The sequence below is a fragment of the Pygoscelis adeliae genome, unplaced genomic scaffold (genome assembly GCF_000699105.1).
Source record: "Pygoscelis adeliae isolate BGI_AS28 unplaced genomic scaffold, ASM69910v1 Scaffold232, whole genome shotgun sequence".
In the NCBI taxonomy this organism is placed as follows: domain Eukaryota; kingdom Metazoa; phylum Chordata; class Aves; order Sphenisciformes; family Spheniscidae; genus Pygoscelis; species Pygoscelis adeliae.
Genome location: NW_008824473.1, coordinates 2,769,028 through 2,784,562, shown reverse-complemented (window position 1 = coordinate 2,784,562; position 15,535 = coordinate 2,769,028). Strand labels below are relative to the sequence as shown.

Genomic DNA, 15,535 nt, shown 5'->3' with positions numbered 1-15,535 from the left:
AATAATACAGCAGCTAAGCACATCTTTCTTTTGTCTTTATGCACTATTATCCATAACCAAAGGAATCTTTTGACAAGAGCTGTAGCAAGAACCCCGTGGTAGTAGAACATTGTGTCTAAGTGGATGCCCAGCACTTTTGCTGCGATAGATGTTTAGTTCAACTAACTAGTTCAACCAGTAGAGCAGTGGGAATACCGTTTTCAGTGTCAGTTATGAACACTGTTGAAGAAGGAGCTGTTTCTGATGGCTTAGACCCAATTTTGAGACAAAATATTTCATTACATAAAAGCTGTATATATTTGTTAAATAGCAGTATCTCATAATTGTGCCTTAGTGTTTAAACAGAAAAAGTCTTTTTTGCTTCTTCATCTGTAAATACAAAATGTATCCAGTATTTAAAGTCACTGTTTGCTTGGGTTTCATTCTTACCATGTTTATATACTGAGCAAAAATGTGTCTTTGCTTGTCCTTCTTGGTTCCTACTGCTCTCAGCATGGGAAGGTTTCCTTCCATGCGAAGTAGAACTCAGCTCAGCAGCTGCAGCAGCAAAGGGCCAGTGTTGCTCCGCGGAGAGGAAGAAACTGGGAACTCATTGGTCTGTCCAGCATCAGAGTGCTGTTGTTGAACCAGGAGCTGAAGGTTTCCAGCCGCTAAGGAGCTGTTTTGAACTGTGGGCTATCCTAGTTGTGGTATCCTACATAGCTGCCTATCACTTATTTTCAGAGCAGTTTTGTGTATCTTTAATTGTTTTCTGTATAAACAGATGAGTCTCCTTTAGCAAGCACTGCATGCTTCTTGCCCTAAATCATTCTGTGTCAAAGCAGGTTTCTTACAGCTACGTTAAATAGTTCATGGCATCAAACTCTGTCAAAGCAAAGCCTTTAAGTCCAACTGATTGAACATTCATACACTCCCATCAGCCTTTCATGGGTGGTGATACTAGCATGTATTATATATATGCTTACTTTAGTGAATGCCGTTTGGCTTCTTTGTTTACAGGAGTTGGTGTATTTCTAGAACCAGTGCTGTTAGTCACTGATCCTGTCAGATACAGAACAGAACCTGAGAGCAAGTGGGGCTTTAGCACCTTGAGGGGAATTCACCTCTACTTAAATTCTTTGGGCAACAATAGACTTACCTGTCATTGATCTACACGGAGATCTTTGCTCGTTTCCAACATCAGTCGATTCTAGACTTTCAGCTATCTTCTCTTTAGTCTTTCACCTTTTTTCGTCACTGATAAAACTGATTTACCACTTAAAGCCTCGACAAGTTAAGCATGTAGTAATCTGCTGCTAATTTTACAGAATGGAATACCCTTTATGGCTAGTTACAGTGTTGTTTTAATGATCTTTGAAATAATATCCCTCAAACTGTTTAAATTCCATCCTTTCTCCTTTTAAACTGTCTCTGTCTGCAAATGTATACAACTTTTTTAGATATTTATAAGAGCAAGGCCATAGTACTCTGCTGCGAGCTCCTGGATCTTGTAGTCCTTTGATCCACTGGAGAGGAACTGAAGCAGCAGCAGTTTTACTTAAACACTGTGAATTCATGATCTTGAAGCATATCCTTAGCAATGGCATCGTCCCCTGTAGGTGGCAAACAGAGCAGTCTGTACATGTTAGAGCAGCTGGTTTACTCCTCTGATCTGGGAAGGCAAGCTTTTCATTGGTAACTTCCATACACTCTTCCAAATTTGTCTTTATACCTTCAGGAGCATATTTCTATTGTTGCTGTCATTATTAAAATGTTTGTATTACAAGGGAGAAGTTATGCAATGGACAAGGGGGCTTGATATTTATAAAATAAGTATCTCATGTCAATTTTCCACTTACTTCAAATTTCACTACATGCTTCACCTTTCTTTTACACTTTGCATTTAGATATTTCTGGAATGTCAAATCTTTAGCTTAGCCCAGGCAACTAGGGAATTACATATTTGTCCTGTTTGCAAAAGCAGGTAACCGAGCACCACTAAAATTGTCATTAATGTGAACTGCCTACTTGCAGAATACCATCCCTAAGTATTCAATATACAGATTAGAAATTGAAAATAGGGTTAGGTGGGGCTTGGTGAGGTCATCTAGCCCATTCCCCTTCTCAAGGGTAAATTAGGGTTTGTGAGTAAATGTTTACCTGTTCCTAAAAACCTCTCTTTAGAGACATTTTACAGTATTTCCAGGCATCTATTCCAGCACTTAACTCCATTACCAGTAGAAAGTTATTACTGAATACAAATATCTCTTGCTGCAATTTAAAAGCGGTACTTTTGATCCACCCACAGTGGAAATCCATTTGCTCTTTATAGCTCTTACATTTTTGAAGGCAGTTAATATGTTTCTTTCTGTCTTCTCTACGTGACTCTCCATCCTTCAGCTCTTCCCTGACAACTATGCTTTATTTAGTCCTCTGGTCATTTCCACTGTTTTCCTCCGGACTCCCTCTAGTTGGTCCACAATATTATTGAATGAAGGAGCCCCAGACTGGGCACTATGTTCCATCCACAGCCTGATCAGTGCCAGAGTAGAAATGTAATTTCATGTGTCTAACAGTCAGTGCTGTTGTTTATATGTGCTAGTATGTGGTTTGGCTTTTTGCTTGCAGCAGGGTATAGTTGACTACTAGGCTCCTCACATCTTTTTCTCAGTCAGTTGTCGTGTATTTGTGCATTTGACTATTCCAAAGCAGAAAAATTTGCAGCCACTGTCACCAAACTGCTGTATCTGAAATCCAATTCTTCCTGAGCTGTATCTCTGATTTCCCAGTATTATTTTCGATTCTAACTGTGCCCTTCAGTATCCTTGCAGTTTATCCCAATGTTAGCAGATTTAATGAGCTGAAACACTTTTCTTTCACCCATTGGAAATATTAAAGAGTATTGGACTTGAGACAAATCCTCACTCAATATATTGTTCCTGTCTGAAAATGGTAACTACACTCTGGTTGTCCAAGAGACTGTTCTATGCAGCTAATAGCAAGTTCTCCTGGCCTATGCATTTTGCTTATGAGTATGTCATGACACCGTGTCAAAAGCCATACTGAAAACAAAATGCAGAACGTCTTTGGTTTCGTTCTATTCATAAGACCTGTTACTGCATTGGAAAATGAAATTGGAGTGATTTGACATCTTCTATTCTCAGCAAACCCACACCGGCTGTCACTTATCTCCTTGCTACCTTCCAAATAGCTCCCTGTAAATTTTGCTTGATTATTTCTTCCAATGTTTTCCAATGATTTGAAGCTGATTTGCCCATAATTTTACTATTTTACTTCTCTTTTTAAACTTGGGCACCAGTCTCTTTTCTGGTTTTAGCAATTTTTCTTGCCACCTGCAGGTTTTCAAAGTCTATAAAAATTTTGAGATTTGTTAGCTGAAGTATTTCAAGATGAGTTTCGTCAGACCCAGCTTATACCAAAATAGCTAAGTTATTTAAGTGCTCTCTAACACAGTGTTTCAATATATTCTAACCAGCCTTCTCACCATTTTTTTTGTGCGTGCCAATCCTGCCTAATGAAAACGCCTGGACCCTGCCTGAGTGAGTCAAAAACATCATTCAACACTCAATCTTCTTCTTTTTTTTTAATCCCTTTTCTTCTTTCCCCCTAAAGGCAAACTTGAAGTTTCCTGTGACAACCTACAGCGTACTACAGTACCTTTAACACAGCCTGCCATATACATAGAAAACAAAGATCCAATCCCTGAAGAGCAGGTAAAAAAAAAAATAGGACTGTTTAAAATAATAATTGGGGCTTGTTTGCAGTATCCATTCCTTTTTCAGTTGCTTGTGCAGTGACCTTCTTGTCTTGCCGAGACAGATCAAGTAGGTAGCCGGTGTCATTTCATAATTTGACTTATAGACAAAAATGATGTGTATTCCTTTTGCTGTTCCATGGGGAGGTATTCCCCATCCTGGAAAAAAGAGCACTAGCATTCACTTCTTCTCATATATATCATTAGAAATAAGTGACAAAAGGAGAGCAGCAACACAATTCAGGGTAATATAGAAAAAAATGTGAATTGCTAAAAGGCGGTATTTAAAATAGAGTCCTACTTGCATATTGTGGGATGAACTGACACAGCTGCAGAAGTGACAAGCTCCAGAACAAACCAGCCTGCCTCCAGTTTGAGTAATCTCTGCATTTTTGGATACCTAAAACAGACTGTGACACTGAACAGTTTTGTGGTGCTTGGGGAACTCATGTGCGATGGTTGGGCTGTCTTGAAGAGAGGCTGGCCCCCTCCATCCCAGAACTGAGTGGCAGATGCGTTCTGAAAGCGGATTGAACACCCATGCTCTGCCCTGTCCCTCCCTCGCCTTCTCCCAAGCCTGCCCCACATGTATTCTCTCTAGATTTTTTTCAATATCAAAGAGTTGGGACTAATAACGTTACTGGCTGTCTGTTATAACATAAATGGAGCTCTGTTTTGTCATGCTTGTAAGCCAATATAGTTAAAATTGGAGGAGGAGTTTGCTATTCTCAACATCCTCTTAATAAGAATTTACATAAGTTAAATTAGCAAGATGCCTGACTGAGGAAGAATTGCTTACACTGTAAATTTAAAAAAAAAAACCACCACATCGGCATTGCTTATTTCCACCTGTAATCATGGGGAAATGGACTCCCATTTTCAAGGTATATCACTTGATCACACTTGTGTATGAAAGTAAATCCTAGGTGACTGCAGTAAGGTTAACTTTCAGTGAGTGGACTTGCTCCAAAATTATACAAATATAACTGAGAGCAGTGTCAGATCCCCTGGCTCTGCTCAAACAGGGCTCCATCCTATTACTGTGGTTGGCTTGTGTTGAGGTCACTTGATCATGCATCAGATTGTAGGACAGGGTCTACACTGACAGTGAAGATCAAAATTTTTTTTCTTTCTTTCTTTCTTTAGGAATTGGAAGCATATGTGGATTATTCAGATACGGAGAATGAATACAAAAGGGAAGATTTTTACTGCTTTTCCCAGGAAGAAAGAGAGAGACAAGAACGAGAGAGACAGGAATCTAAGAGGGTGTTACAAGAATTGAAATCTGTACTGGGATTTAAAGCTTCAGAAATAGAAAGACAGAAATGGAAACAGCTGCTATTCAGTGACCATGGTAAGCATTGCTTTTGAAAATTAATTGCTTTCTAAGAAAGGGTAGGTGTCTATTTGCCATCAACATCTGACTATGTTAGAATTTGGACAGTGCTTAGCTATAGTAGTGTCTTTGATAGAGCTGTGTGGCCTTAGTTTGCTATTCCATCTCTTTATATTACTCGTAGCAATCATTTTACTATATATTGAAAAGAACTCGCTGAAATGGGAATTTGGCTCTAAACAAAATATTGAGCTAAAATATTAAAACACACAAAATATTAAGACAGGATAAAGAGAACTGTCAGGCTATAAACAACGCAAACTGAACTGACTTTCTTTCATGGCTTTCCAGTAAATATGAATTTTAATCAGGGTGCATAAATAAATTACTTTTCAGAATTTAAAGAAACCATCAGAAATTATCCCAGACTTACAAAAATATATAGGTTAAGGTCAAGAGCTAGACTTTGAAATATTAAAGGCTCATAAAAGAGTAAGACTGGCTTTTGTTTCCATGAAAGAGTGAGTATACAGAATATGTTAAAAAAAAAAAACAACAAACAACAAAAACCTAACAAGAAGAGTTCTTCCAAACTAGCCTTTACTAACTCTGAGGACTGCTGGGTAGCTCCATCCACTTGCACTTGAAGGCAGGAATATGAAAATTTCTCTTGCCTCAACAAGATAGTCTGTCTCTGTTCCAGCAATAAGACTGGATACAACTTGACTCCTTTCACTGCTTGAGCTGTTTGATTTATTATCTTTAAAATTGGCAGTAGTTTGTCTTTTCCTTTTTCCTTTCTTTTTCCCATTTTCATTCCTTCCTCTTAAAGACAGGTTAGGAAAAGTCCTCTAAAAATTTCATGTTCTATGTTATGAAAAACAACCCTCAGGTCTGGCAACATATCCAAGGATTCTGCCTCTGCCAGTGTCTACCAGAAAAAAAGACCATGGATTGCGTCTTTCAATAATTTCGTGGGAACACGCCGGAACAGACCATACCTATTTCTGAGACTGTTTCTTTTGACATCAAACCCACAAAAACATCTGCTCTTCACAACTTTCTTCTTTATGTCCATTTAGCTACAAATATGGTAAAAGAAATCACTTGGCTGTTGGTATTGACTTCTCTTCTAGTTGAGTTAAAAAAACATCAGATTGCATCAGAGTCTGCTCAAGAGCAGGACTTCTGTATTATCCTTCTTCTGGTCTTAAATGTGACACCACACAACTCTTCACATAAATCTCTTCAAGTCTTCCTTTCCTCCCTGTTGAAGGGAGAAGGAGGGAACCCTACCTCCAGTTCAGGTCTTGACAGATCTAGTGACTGCTGCAGAAGGAGTTCTCGTCAGGAGAGCTTGCATAGGATATTTCCTTATCGAGGTCAGCAGCTGATACCTGTCAGTGTATCCTCAGGCCACTTGTCGCCATAGCTGGAAAGAGTCAGCTGACTCCTGTAGTCTTCAGTAACTGTTCACCTGAAAGCCTTTGGGGCTCATGTTGGTTCCTTTCCTTTCCATGTATAGATATTACATTGTTTTAGGATTAGAGATTCAGTGGTGGGGAGGGAGGAGGGTATGATTTCCTCCAGCTGCCTAGGACTAATCATTGATTACTTCCATCCTGTACAAAACTGGAAAACATGAGCGCGGTTCATGAAAGTAATAAATATTGTCTCCTTTTGGCTCGGAGACTGCGTGTGTCTGATCTGAAAGACTGATATGGACAGCAGACATAACATCTTCTGGTTTTTAAGGAATTTCTTCATTATTTCTTCAAAAGAAACACAAGTCAGTTAAGTACGACATAATGGACCCTGGTATATTACTGCTGCAGACTTTAATTTATCCATACACACGAGTCATTCCTTAAAGAAACATTTTTATGAGCTGTGCTTTCCACATTTGTGGCTTGCTTTATCTTGAAGATTTAAACCCAGAAAGGTTCATATTCTTGTCTCCCCATTGGCCCAAGCCCAACAGATGGCCGTGATATCACACTTTTCCATAGCCCTCTTAAATCTTGCTTTTACAGGACGATCGTATTCCAGAAATCCTGTGTTCTCCTAACTTGTGATTATTGTGATAAACGATCCTGAAATACTCAAAGGCTTTAATCTGTTAGTCAAGGCACCCGGCAAGCCATTCTGATTTGTTAGGGTTTTTGGTTCGTTGAAGGAGGGGGCTGGTGAGGGTTTCCACATAAAAGAGGTCAGCTCCAAACAAGTTGATACGTCTAAAGAACACAGCGTGAAGTCAACTGGAGATGATAGGTTGGATTCCAGAAGAAAAACATCTTAGCAGAGCACCAGACTAAAGCAAAGTTGCCCAGGCCCAGCACCATGTCCTGCTTACGGTCTGGGCGGTAGGTAATTTATGGGAGTGTAGGTGAGCTTGTATTTTTGGCCCTTTGGCATCCTGTTGAGCCAGTAAAATGGAAGTGCTTTTGAAGAGGTCTGTGAAGCTGTCACTGGCTTCATTTTCATTTGTCAAACATTGTAAAACAACTTTCTTCTGGTGCAAAATCACTTCTAGCCTTTCCCCTAACCTTTCCCCCCAAAAAAGTTCATTCTGTCAGTGGTTGCGTTGTACCCAGCTGTTTCCCCTTCTCACACCTTGTCCATACAACAGTTCTTACACAGCTCTTTCTCAGATTTGGAAAGCTACGCTCTGAGAATTGATGAATTCCACCTTGCTTATTAACTAATCAACTCGGCAAATTGGCCAGCTACCAATCTGAAGTATCTATTTATTTTTTGAGAAATTTTGGCTTTGGAAGTATTCTTTGGAGGAAGTAGGCAAGAAGTTTGCTCCCAAATGATAAGATTACTGTGCATATTCCTGCCTCTTCAAGCAAATGGGCAGAAATAAGCAGCAGCATGGTTTTTTACAAGATGGGGAAATACCTACCCCGTTAACAATTGAGATGAGTCTGGTGCAGCGCTCCTTCGGTATGTGAGGTTTTAAAACAAACAATACAATACAAATCCGAAGCCACAGTCTTTCAGTGTGCGAATGACAATAATTATCAATGTGACAACCATAATGATGCGCCTGCCTTCAGCTAGCTAAAGTAAATATTACTGAAATAGGATGCGATGGAAAAATCCTAATACCATAAACTTTGTTTCCCATGAAAAGTTTGTGTATTTCCCAGAGTTATTTTCATCTCTGCTTACAGGGGTAAAGTCAGAATGGAATTAGAAAGGGAAATGCTACTTGGGAATCTGCTGTTGCCGCTCTCATTTATGTTCGTGCTGCTACTCTAATGGAGCTACTGCAGTTTAGGGAATCTGTTACTTGGAAATGGACATTATATCGTTTTCTTAAAAAGAAAGACGGCTGTTCTTCAAGAAGTGATTGTACCGAGTTATACTAACCCCTAACACTGGGAGGAGAGACTTCCTGGCAAGCATCCCGTTGCTGGCAATGGGACTCGCTGCTGCTACTAACTTCAAGAGAGGCTAAATTAAACCACACTTTATTTGTGAGGACACCTTACCTGGCTGTATGAATACGTGTTGTATTTATATGTTGTGGTGTATGAGATCAGATATTGCCTATAAGGACTTTTTCATGTACCAGCTGTCTTTACTGGATTAGGTAAACTGTTGTTTAAAACGACGACAGTTCAAATCTGTATACAGTGCAGTAGTTTTGCTTGTTTTTCACTTTAACATTGAATGCATCATCTGTGTATGATGCCGGTTTTAAACATCATCAATTTCGTGCTGTCTCTTTATGTCACAGATTTTAAGAAGTAATTACAACAAGTAGCTATCACATTTCACTTCAGCTTTGTGATGAGAAAACACTGTTTTATTTTAAGGTTTTTTATTTTAAGTTTAAGTTTGATTGTGGTTTTTGTTTCTGTTTTTTGGGGTTTTTTTAAAGCCATTTTGACCCTTACAATCTTGCATCTTTTCAGACACAAATAAATTATTTATATATAGCAGCTTGCTTTTAGTTATCATTTAATTTTTTTCCCCCTTTTTAAGCTGCAGTGAAACCCTTGTCTCCTGCAGAACCGCTGAAGCTGCTAAATAATTTGGAATCACATATGAATTCAGATACAGAAAAGCAGGACTGCAGCCAAAGTTGTGATAAATCTGAAGAAAAAGACACTAATCCAGAAGTGAATCCTGCTGATAAAAGCAGGACAGAATATTTGTATGAAGATCCTGAGATGGAGAAAAACAAAGACAGTACTACTGGTGAAGGTATTTCTACAGGGGCTGAAGAAAGAATGTGTTATCAGCATGAAGGGGAAGTTGAAGAACTCAAGCCGCGCGATATGGATGGAGTAGAGGTTTCACAGTCTCCCTCTAAGGATGCATTACATTCAAAAATCAAGCATAGGCTGGCCCAGCTCCATATATCAACAGATTTAAACTTCACATCTGGTCTGGCTGCACAAGTTGCTGCCAGGTCTTTAGCTTTTACTACAATGCAAGAAGAGACTTTTGGAGATGAGGAGGAGGAGGAAGAGAAGACACAGGAGGGTGAAGACCTTGTGGAGGACTGTGAGAATGAAGATAGAGGCTCTGAAAGTGAAGGGAAAGTATAAGTCTGAGCTGAACTTTGTTAAACCAACAGCAGGCAATTTGATGGAAAAAACTAAGGTGGGGGTTTGAAGATGAAAATACTGGATGGAAAAAAAGGAGACCTAAATATAATACATCTTGTTCCCTAAGTCTGGTACACTAAATAGGACTTCCAAGTATATTGAAAATTTGCAGGTAAGAGAAGTTTAGGCTGCATCCAAGAAATAGTTGGCTGCTGCCTTTTTAAGATCCTACTGGTGGGTTTTGGAATTTACCTTTGTGTTTTCTGTTTTATTTATTTATATTATAATGTAATGTGTTTTTTTTTTTCTGAAAAGAAGGAAAAACAATGTCTTGAATTACAACAGACTCCTTTTTTTTGCTCTCTGATTCTGTTGTGTGGTATCGATGTTTGTTCCGACGAAAAAGCCAGGACGTTTCTTTTGGAAGAACCTGAACTGTTCCCTGTGATCTTCCCCCACCACTTCCGTTTCACTTCTTGTGTCTGCAGTGTGTTGGCTAAGCCACCGACGGCATTTGTGATTCTGTGGCTAGTGATGTGGCTCCCAACTAAAATGTAGAATTTTAAATAAAAACTTGAAAAAGCTAGTATTTGCTGTGTCCTGGGGTATGGGGCTGAAATAGTATGACGTTAGTCATGCTTCATATTAAGGTTTATTTAGAATTTTATGAAGGGTTAATAAATGATTTCTAGATGTTGTGATTCATGTTAGAGAAATATGTAATATGTGTTAGGGAGGGTTATAAGCACATCAGTAGAAAGTACTATAGACGGCTAGAAGCTATCTGTTGGATTGATAATAGATGAGAAGTAAATACCTATTTATTAAAACAGCTATTAATTATTTCTTAACCTTTTGTAAATTGAACCTTAATATAATTGTTTGATTTAATGATCGATTGTACATTTTTGTTTATGTCCTGAAGTAATTTTCTTAAAGCAAAATTATCTGAGTGTTTAACAACATACAGTATTTTGTTTAAACAGCATACTTGCTTTTCCCTAATGTTCTTTCGTTGTTCCTTAGATCACAACTATAACCTGTGCGATTAAGAATCCGTGAGAGAACAAGAATTGTGTATTTTCTAAGGTGTATCTTGTAACTTAGTTGACACTGAAGTCTGGATGTTTGGTATGAGGTTATGTGGGTTGTTTTTTTTCTCTGTGGTGGTGTTACGAGGAGCAGCAAACTGATGCTCACCTCACAGAGGAGCTGGTTAATGGTTTCACAGCCTTCTCTTCCTTTTGCCCTCTGACACAAAATGAAGCCAAGGTCTCATGTCGCTAATGGCGAGAGAGCCGCCTCTTTGTATGGAGTACGCTACTTGGACCTGGATACATTTCCAGTCACAAAACACCTCATCAGATACTTAGGGTATTTATTATCTCTTGCTGATTCTATAGAATAAAGGGGTTTTTAGATGCAAGTGGTTCGGAGCAGTATCTTTTCCTAGGATGCTGTCGTGGGAAGTGGGGAAGCTAACGAAGGTCAGCAGGTTAGGGTGGAACTCTTGACCGTATGTCAGAAAACAAGTGCTTTCTTTCAACCTCCCTCTCTTCTATTAGTGATTTTGTATGGGCGCTGTTAAATATGCGGATTTTTTCACAGACCATAAAGTGGTAAATATCAATTGATAGAGAAGGGAGTGCGTGACTTGCAGTGTTCTCTCACAATATGATCCCTGTCTTCTCCCTCACACACAGATTTTGGGAAGAGAATGTTTTGCCATTCTTCATTGACCAGTAACACTGTGTTCTGTGCCCTTAATTTTGTTTAAGTGACTGGAAGCTAAATGGATGATGTCCCGGGGAACTTGTAAAAGAAAAAAAAGATGCTTTGCATACTGTATTCAGAAGCTAAGCCTCCTCTTAGTGGTAAAGTATATTCTTCTGTAGGCCTGAAAAGGTTAGGCTAAGATGATGAAACACTGTTTCATTTTCTCTGTGGTAGCAATTTTTTTTAATCAAGTCTAGAACAACTGCTTTGGATAAATTGTGTTTGAAGCATTGTCCGTGCTTCTGAAAAAGAAGTCTTCCTCATCCTTGACTTGAGATCCTTGAGTTCACAAAGTGCCCAGATATTTTTTGTCCTAGCTAATTGTTCTGACTGCCTAAATGTATGTTCCATTAATATTTTTCCATGAACTCATCCACTAGCATCTCATGATCTGACGTTGCGTATCCCAGAACCGATACTCCTGAACTTTTCCCATGGGATCCAAATCTTAGTTTACAATGTGTACGGCTATGATACCAACTTGGAAAAATGATCAGATTTAGGATATGAATTACCGCTGTCCTCACAGTTCTGCATAAAGTCAGTAGCAGCATGAGTGCTTTGCATTGCTGCTAAAATAGGTTTCAGATCTCACACTTACAGAAGTTGCTAGCTCTGTATTCCTTTGCTGCCATCCTTAGCAAAAGACTTGGAGAATCTACTTTGGCAGCTCACTTGGGACCTAGTTTTATAACACGCTGGTCTTGGTGATGAAACCCGCCTAAGAAACCCCATCCATCATTAGTTGTTCATTTTCACCCATCAGCTGGGTCAACACAGGTTTTTGTGGCCATGTTATAAACCAGCTCACTGAGTCCACTTGGGTCAAAAATCCACCCTTTTTAGGGGTTATTTTTCACCATTCTTATTGCAGTAATGCAGTTTACAGCATTTACCTCCCAACAGCTGATCAGCACGTATTGTGTTGCTGGCGTGAGACTCGGGATCGCTCACATTTACGTTATTGGCAAAGATGGTGTAGTGTGAAATTACAGCCTTGACATTAGGCATGGGCATGATCAAAGGATGACTTTTTGGAGCAAGTTCTGATCCTACTTTGAACAAATACATTTTCTACAAGCAATTTAACTAATTTCCATGGTCTTACCTAATGCAGTCTTAGAAGCTGCACATACGAACACCTGGGCTCACTTGCTTTCTCTGCCTCTCATCACATCTATATATAACAGCCATCAGGTCATTTGTTTTGATTTATTTAATATTCTCCCTGCAGAAAAATATGGCTAACAGTGTATAGCACACAAAGCATGGCTTCCCTTGATTTGATAACCAGGTTCTATCTACATATAAATAGTCTGTTATAATCCAAATTTCCTCATAATTATGTCATTTGAAAGGACTGTGCATACATGCTGTAGATTCCTTCAAGAACCTGACAGATTTCTTGGCAATCATAATTTATTGTTGCATTTAAAATAATACATATCAACACACTGAAGTGTGCATTAGTGCTAAAGAGTTGTGTTAATATATTGAGCTTGTCGAGGTCTAAGTGCCGTCCTGTGTTCTTTGGCTCATTACCCTAGATAGGGGTTTTTGTGAAAACAGAACATTTACTTCTTAAAGCTTTGTAACTTTTTGAAACATGTTAATCAGGAAATCTATACTAAATAATGGGTTATGCCAAAGGATATCAGCAGCCAAAATTCTTTGCAAAGAGCAGAGCTAACAGTAAATACATTTTTCCCTATTCCATTTCCAAGTAGCAGCTCTGTGAAGTTGTAAAGAAGCAAGTAAATATATAGGATTAAATAATTTCTTCTCCTCCTGTCCTACCTGGAAGGCACTCCAAAGATGATATTTGCTTCTTAGGTTGGATTGCAATCCAGCACTACGTCTTTTATGTCACTTAACTTTACAGCTAAAGATCTAGGTAGAGGCTTAAATGGGGGCAAAGATCTGTGATAAGAAGATTACTTGTCCCTTTTTTTAAGTGTATGTCTTCATGACAGAAAGGAAACAGCGGTGCAATGGAAGCAAATTTTGAGAATTCCAGATAATCGAGCATCTTTCAAATGGAGTCAAATGTGCCTGTGTCAACTCTAAGCAAGATTCGCGAATGTGAAGGCTTCTGCTGTCGGTTGCAGTAATGAGACAGTTTTACTCTCCCGACAGAGGATTACTAGTCATCACTGAATCCTGCACTTAGTTTTCTAAATACAAGATGGAATCTGGTAGAGTAGCCAGTTTTACTGAGGTTTCAGACTATGTCCTGAGCACACCTATCTGTGTGTGACCTGACTGTTCGTTTACAGTATTGGAAATTTTATGTGTATCTAAAGTGCAGAATTTGCAACTGTCTTATTAATTTCTTTGGTAGTAAAAAGACATCTAAATGGTGGACTGTGTAGAGTTGTTGGCCCACACTGAACTTTGTAATCTTGTAGTCTATTCCTTTTTTTCTTTTTTTTCCCTTTTTTTTTTTTAACAGAAACAAGGGGTCAAACTGCCCTTGTTCTTTAAAGTATTTAGTGAAGGGCTGCTGTTGCTCTGCAAGTGGCTTGTTCCCAGGGCTAATTACTCTTTAGAATTAACAGGTTTTCATACTGTCTCATTTCAAAAAGCGGGCAGAGTGTGAGAAAGGCACTTGGTCAGCGTAAAGGGTCAGGCTACTCTGGGATCTTGCCTGTGACAGGGGCTAACAGCAGACGCTGAGGGAAGAGGATGAGAAAAGGGAGATCATGTAGTGATGTTTCCCCAGGCTACTCCCCAACAATTTGTGGCTCAGGGACTTCTTGAGCCAGTGGTGGTGTCGCCAGTGGTGGTGGCTGTCAGCTTAACGGGTCCCGATGGAATTCTCTTCCATAAATTCATTCAGTCTCATGTTTGGCCAATTATTACTAGTCCCAATGCCAGTATGCGCTCATCTTTATGTCTTTTACAAATAAGATCTGTCAATAATGTTTTTTAATTTTCTTTTTTAAACTGAGCAAGCCCACTTCTCTCAGTCCTTCCACAGAGGTCAAGTTTTCCACCTTTTGGTTGCTTTCCTTAGAAATCTGTCTAGTTTTTGAAGTATAATGACCAAAGTGTGGTGCAGTACTCCAGACATAGCCTCAGCAGTGCTGAGTATGGAGTAATAATCACCTCCCATAAAACACTGAACCATTCAAATATATTTGAGTCCGTATAGGAAAAAAATCTTTTCAGATCTTTTACCCCTAGCAATTAGGATGACAAATGAAAATATTTGGTCTAATGGAGGAGACGTATTTATTCACTGTCAGCAGGGTTTGGCTGGACAGAGTTTTTCTTTGCTAACAAAACAAAAAGTTGTTAAATCAAAATGATCTTCCAACAGCTGCCACCTGGTCTGACACAAACTAAAGATGCCAAACAACACTTGTTTAAATTCCAGCTTGACTTTTCAGAGCTGTTCTGGTCTCTGATGAATAAGCATGTATCACAAAATGTATTATCACACAAGAAACATGACAGTGGATATATGGATATCAGAGATCAAACTGAAGGCTTCTGTGGCTAATTTTTTAAATGCTTGGAGGTGTGCTTTATTCATATTCTCATGATATTTAATTCCCTCATGTATATGTTTTTGTTTTGCCACCTTGAATTTTAAATGCCAAAAAATACACTTTGATTTCTTTTACTTGGAAATTTGTGCAGTAATCAGATAAGTGGTAATGGTACTGTAACTGTGATAATAAGACAAGGTCATAGCTAGGGGCGAAATCTACCTACCATGAACTTTGCTTTGCAGACGGATACAGCAAGCTAGTTTGAGCTACAGATCAGTATGTAACTGTTCTCGACACTTTGCCTCACCTTTCATACTGCCATCTCTTAAGTTACTGGCACGTTTGTCAGAATAAAACTTGTCTCAACAGCTTGAATGCTCTGTTAGCCCACGTTACACTTTCTGAATTGAACGTAGGATTCCGAAGAAGTGACTCTAATTTAGTAGATGAGGAAAAAGAGTTTGTTTCTCTGTTACAAAGTGGCTTATTTTAAAAGGGTTGAATAGGACCAAACTTGAATACTTTCAGATGATCAGTATATTTTGACCTTTATACCTTCTCAGCTTTAAATCTCAAAGGCCTCACGGACAGACTCCTTTAGGGGATG

General features: G+C 38.9%; 1 protein-coding gene across 1 annotated transcript in view; it reads left to right on the top strand.

Annotated features, from left to right (window-relative positions):
• VEZT (vezatin, adherens junctions transmembrane protein) overlaps positions 1-10,538 on the top strand; it is a 58,614-nt gene extending 48,076 nt beyond the window's left edge. Inside the window, exons 10-12 of the mRNA XM_009321353.1 lie at positions 3,613-3,713; positions 4,901-5,108; positions 9,087-10,538. Of these exons, the coding sequence (XP_009319628.1) occupies positions 3,613-3,713; positions 4,901-5,108; positions 9,087-9,655 (878 nt within the window). The 3' untranslated portion in view covers positions 9,656-10,538. The remainder of the gene's footprint in view (positions 1-3,612; positions 3,714-4,900; positions 5,109-9,086) is intronic.
• The last annotated feature ends 4,997 nt before the right edge of the window (positions 10,539-15,535 follow it).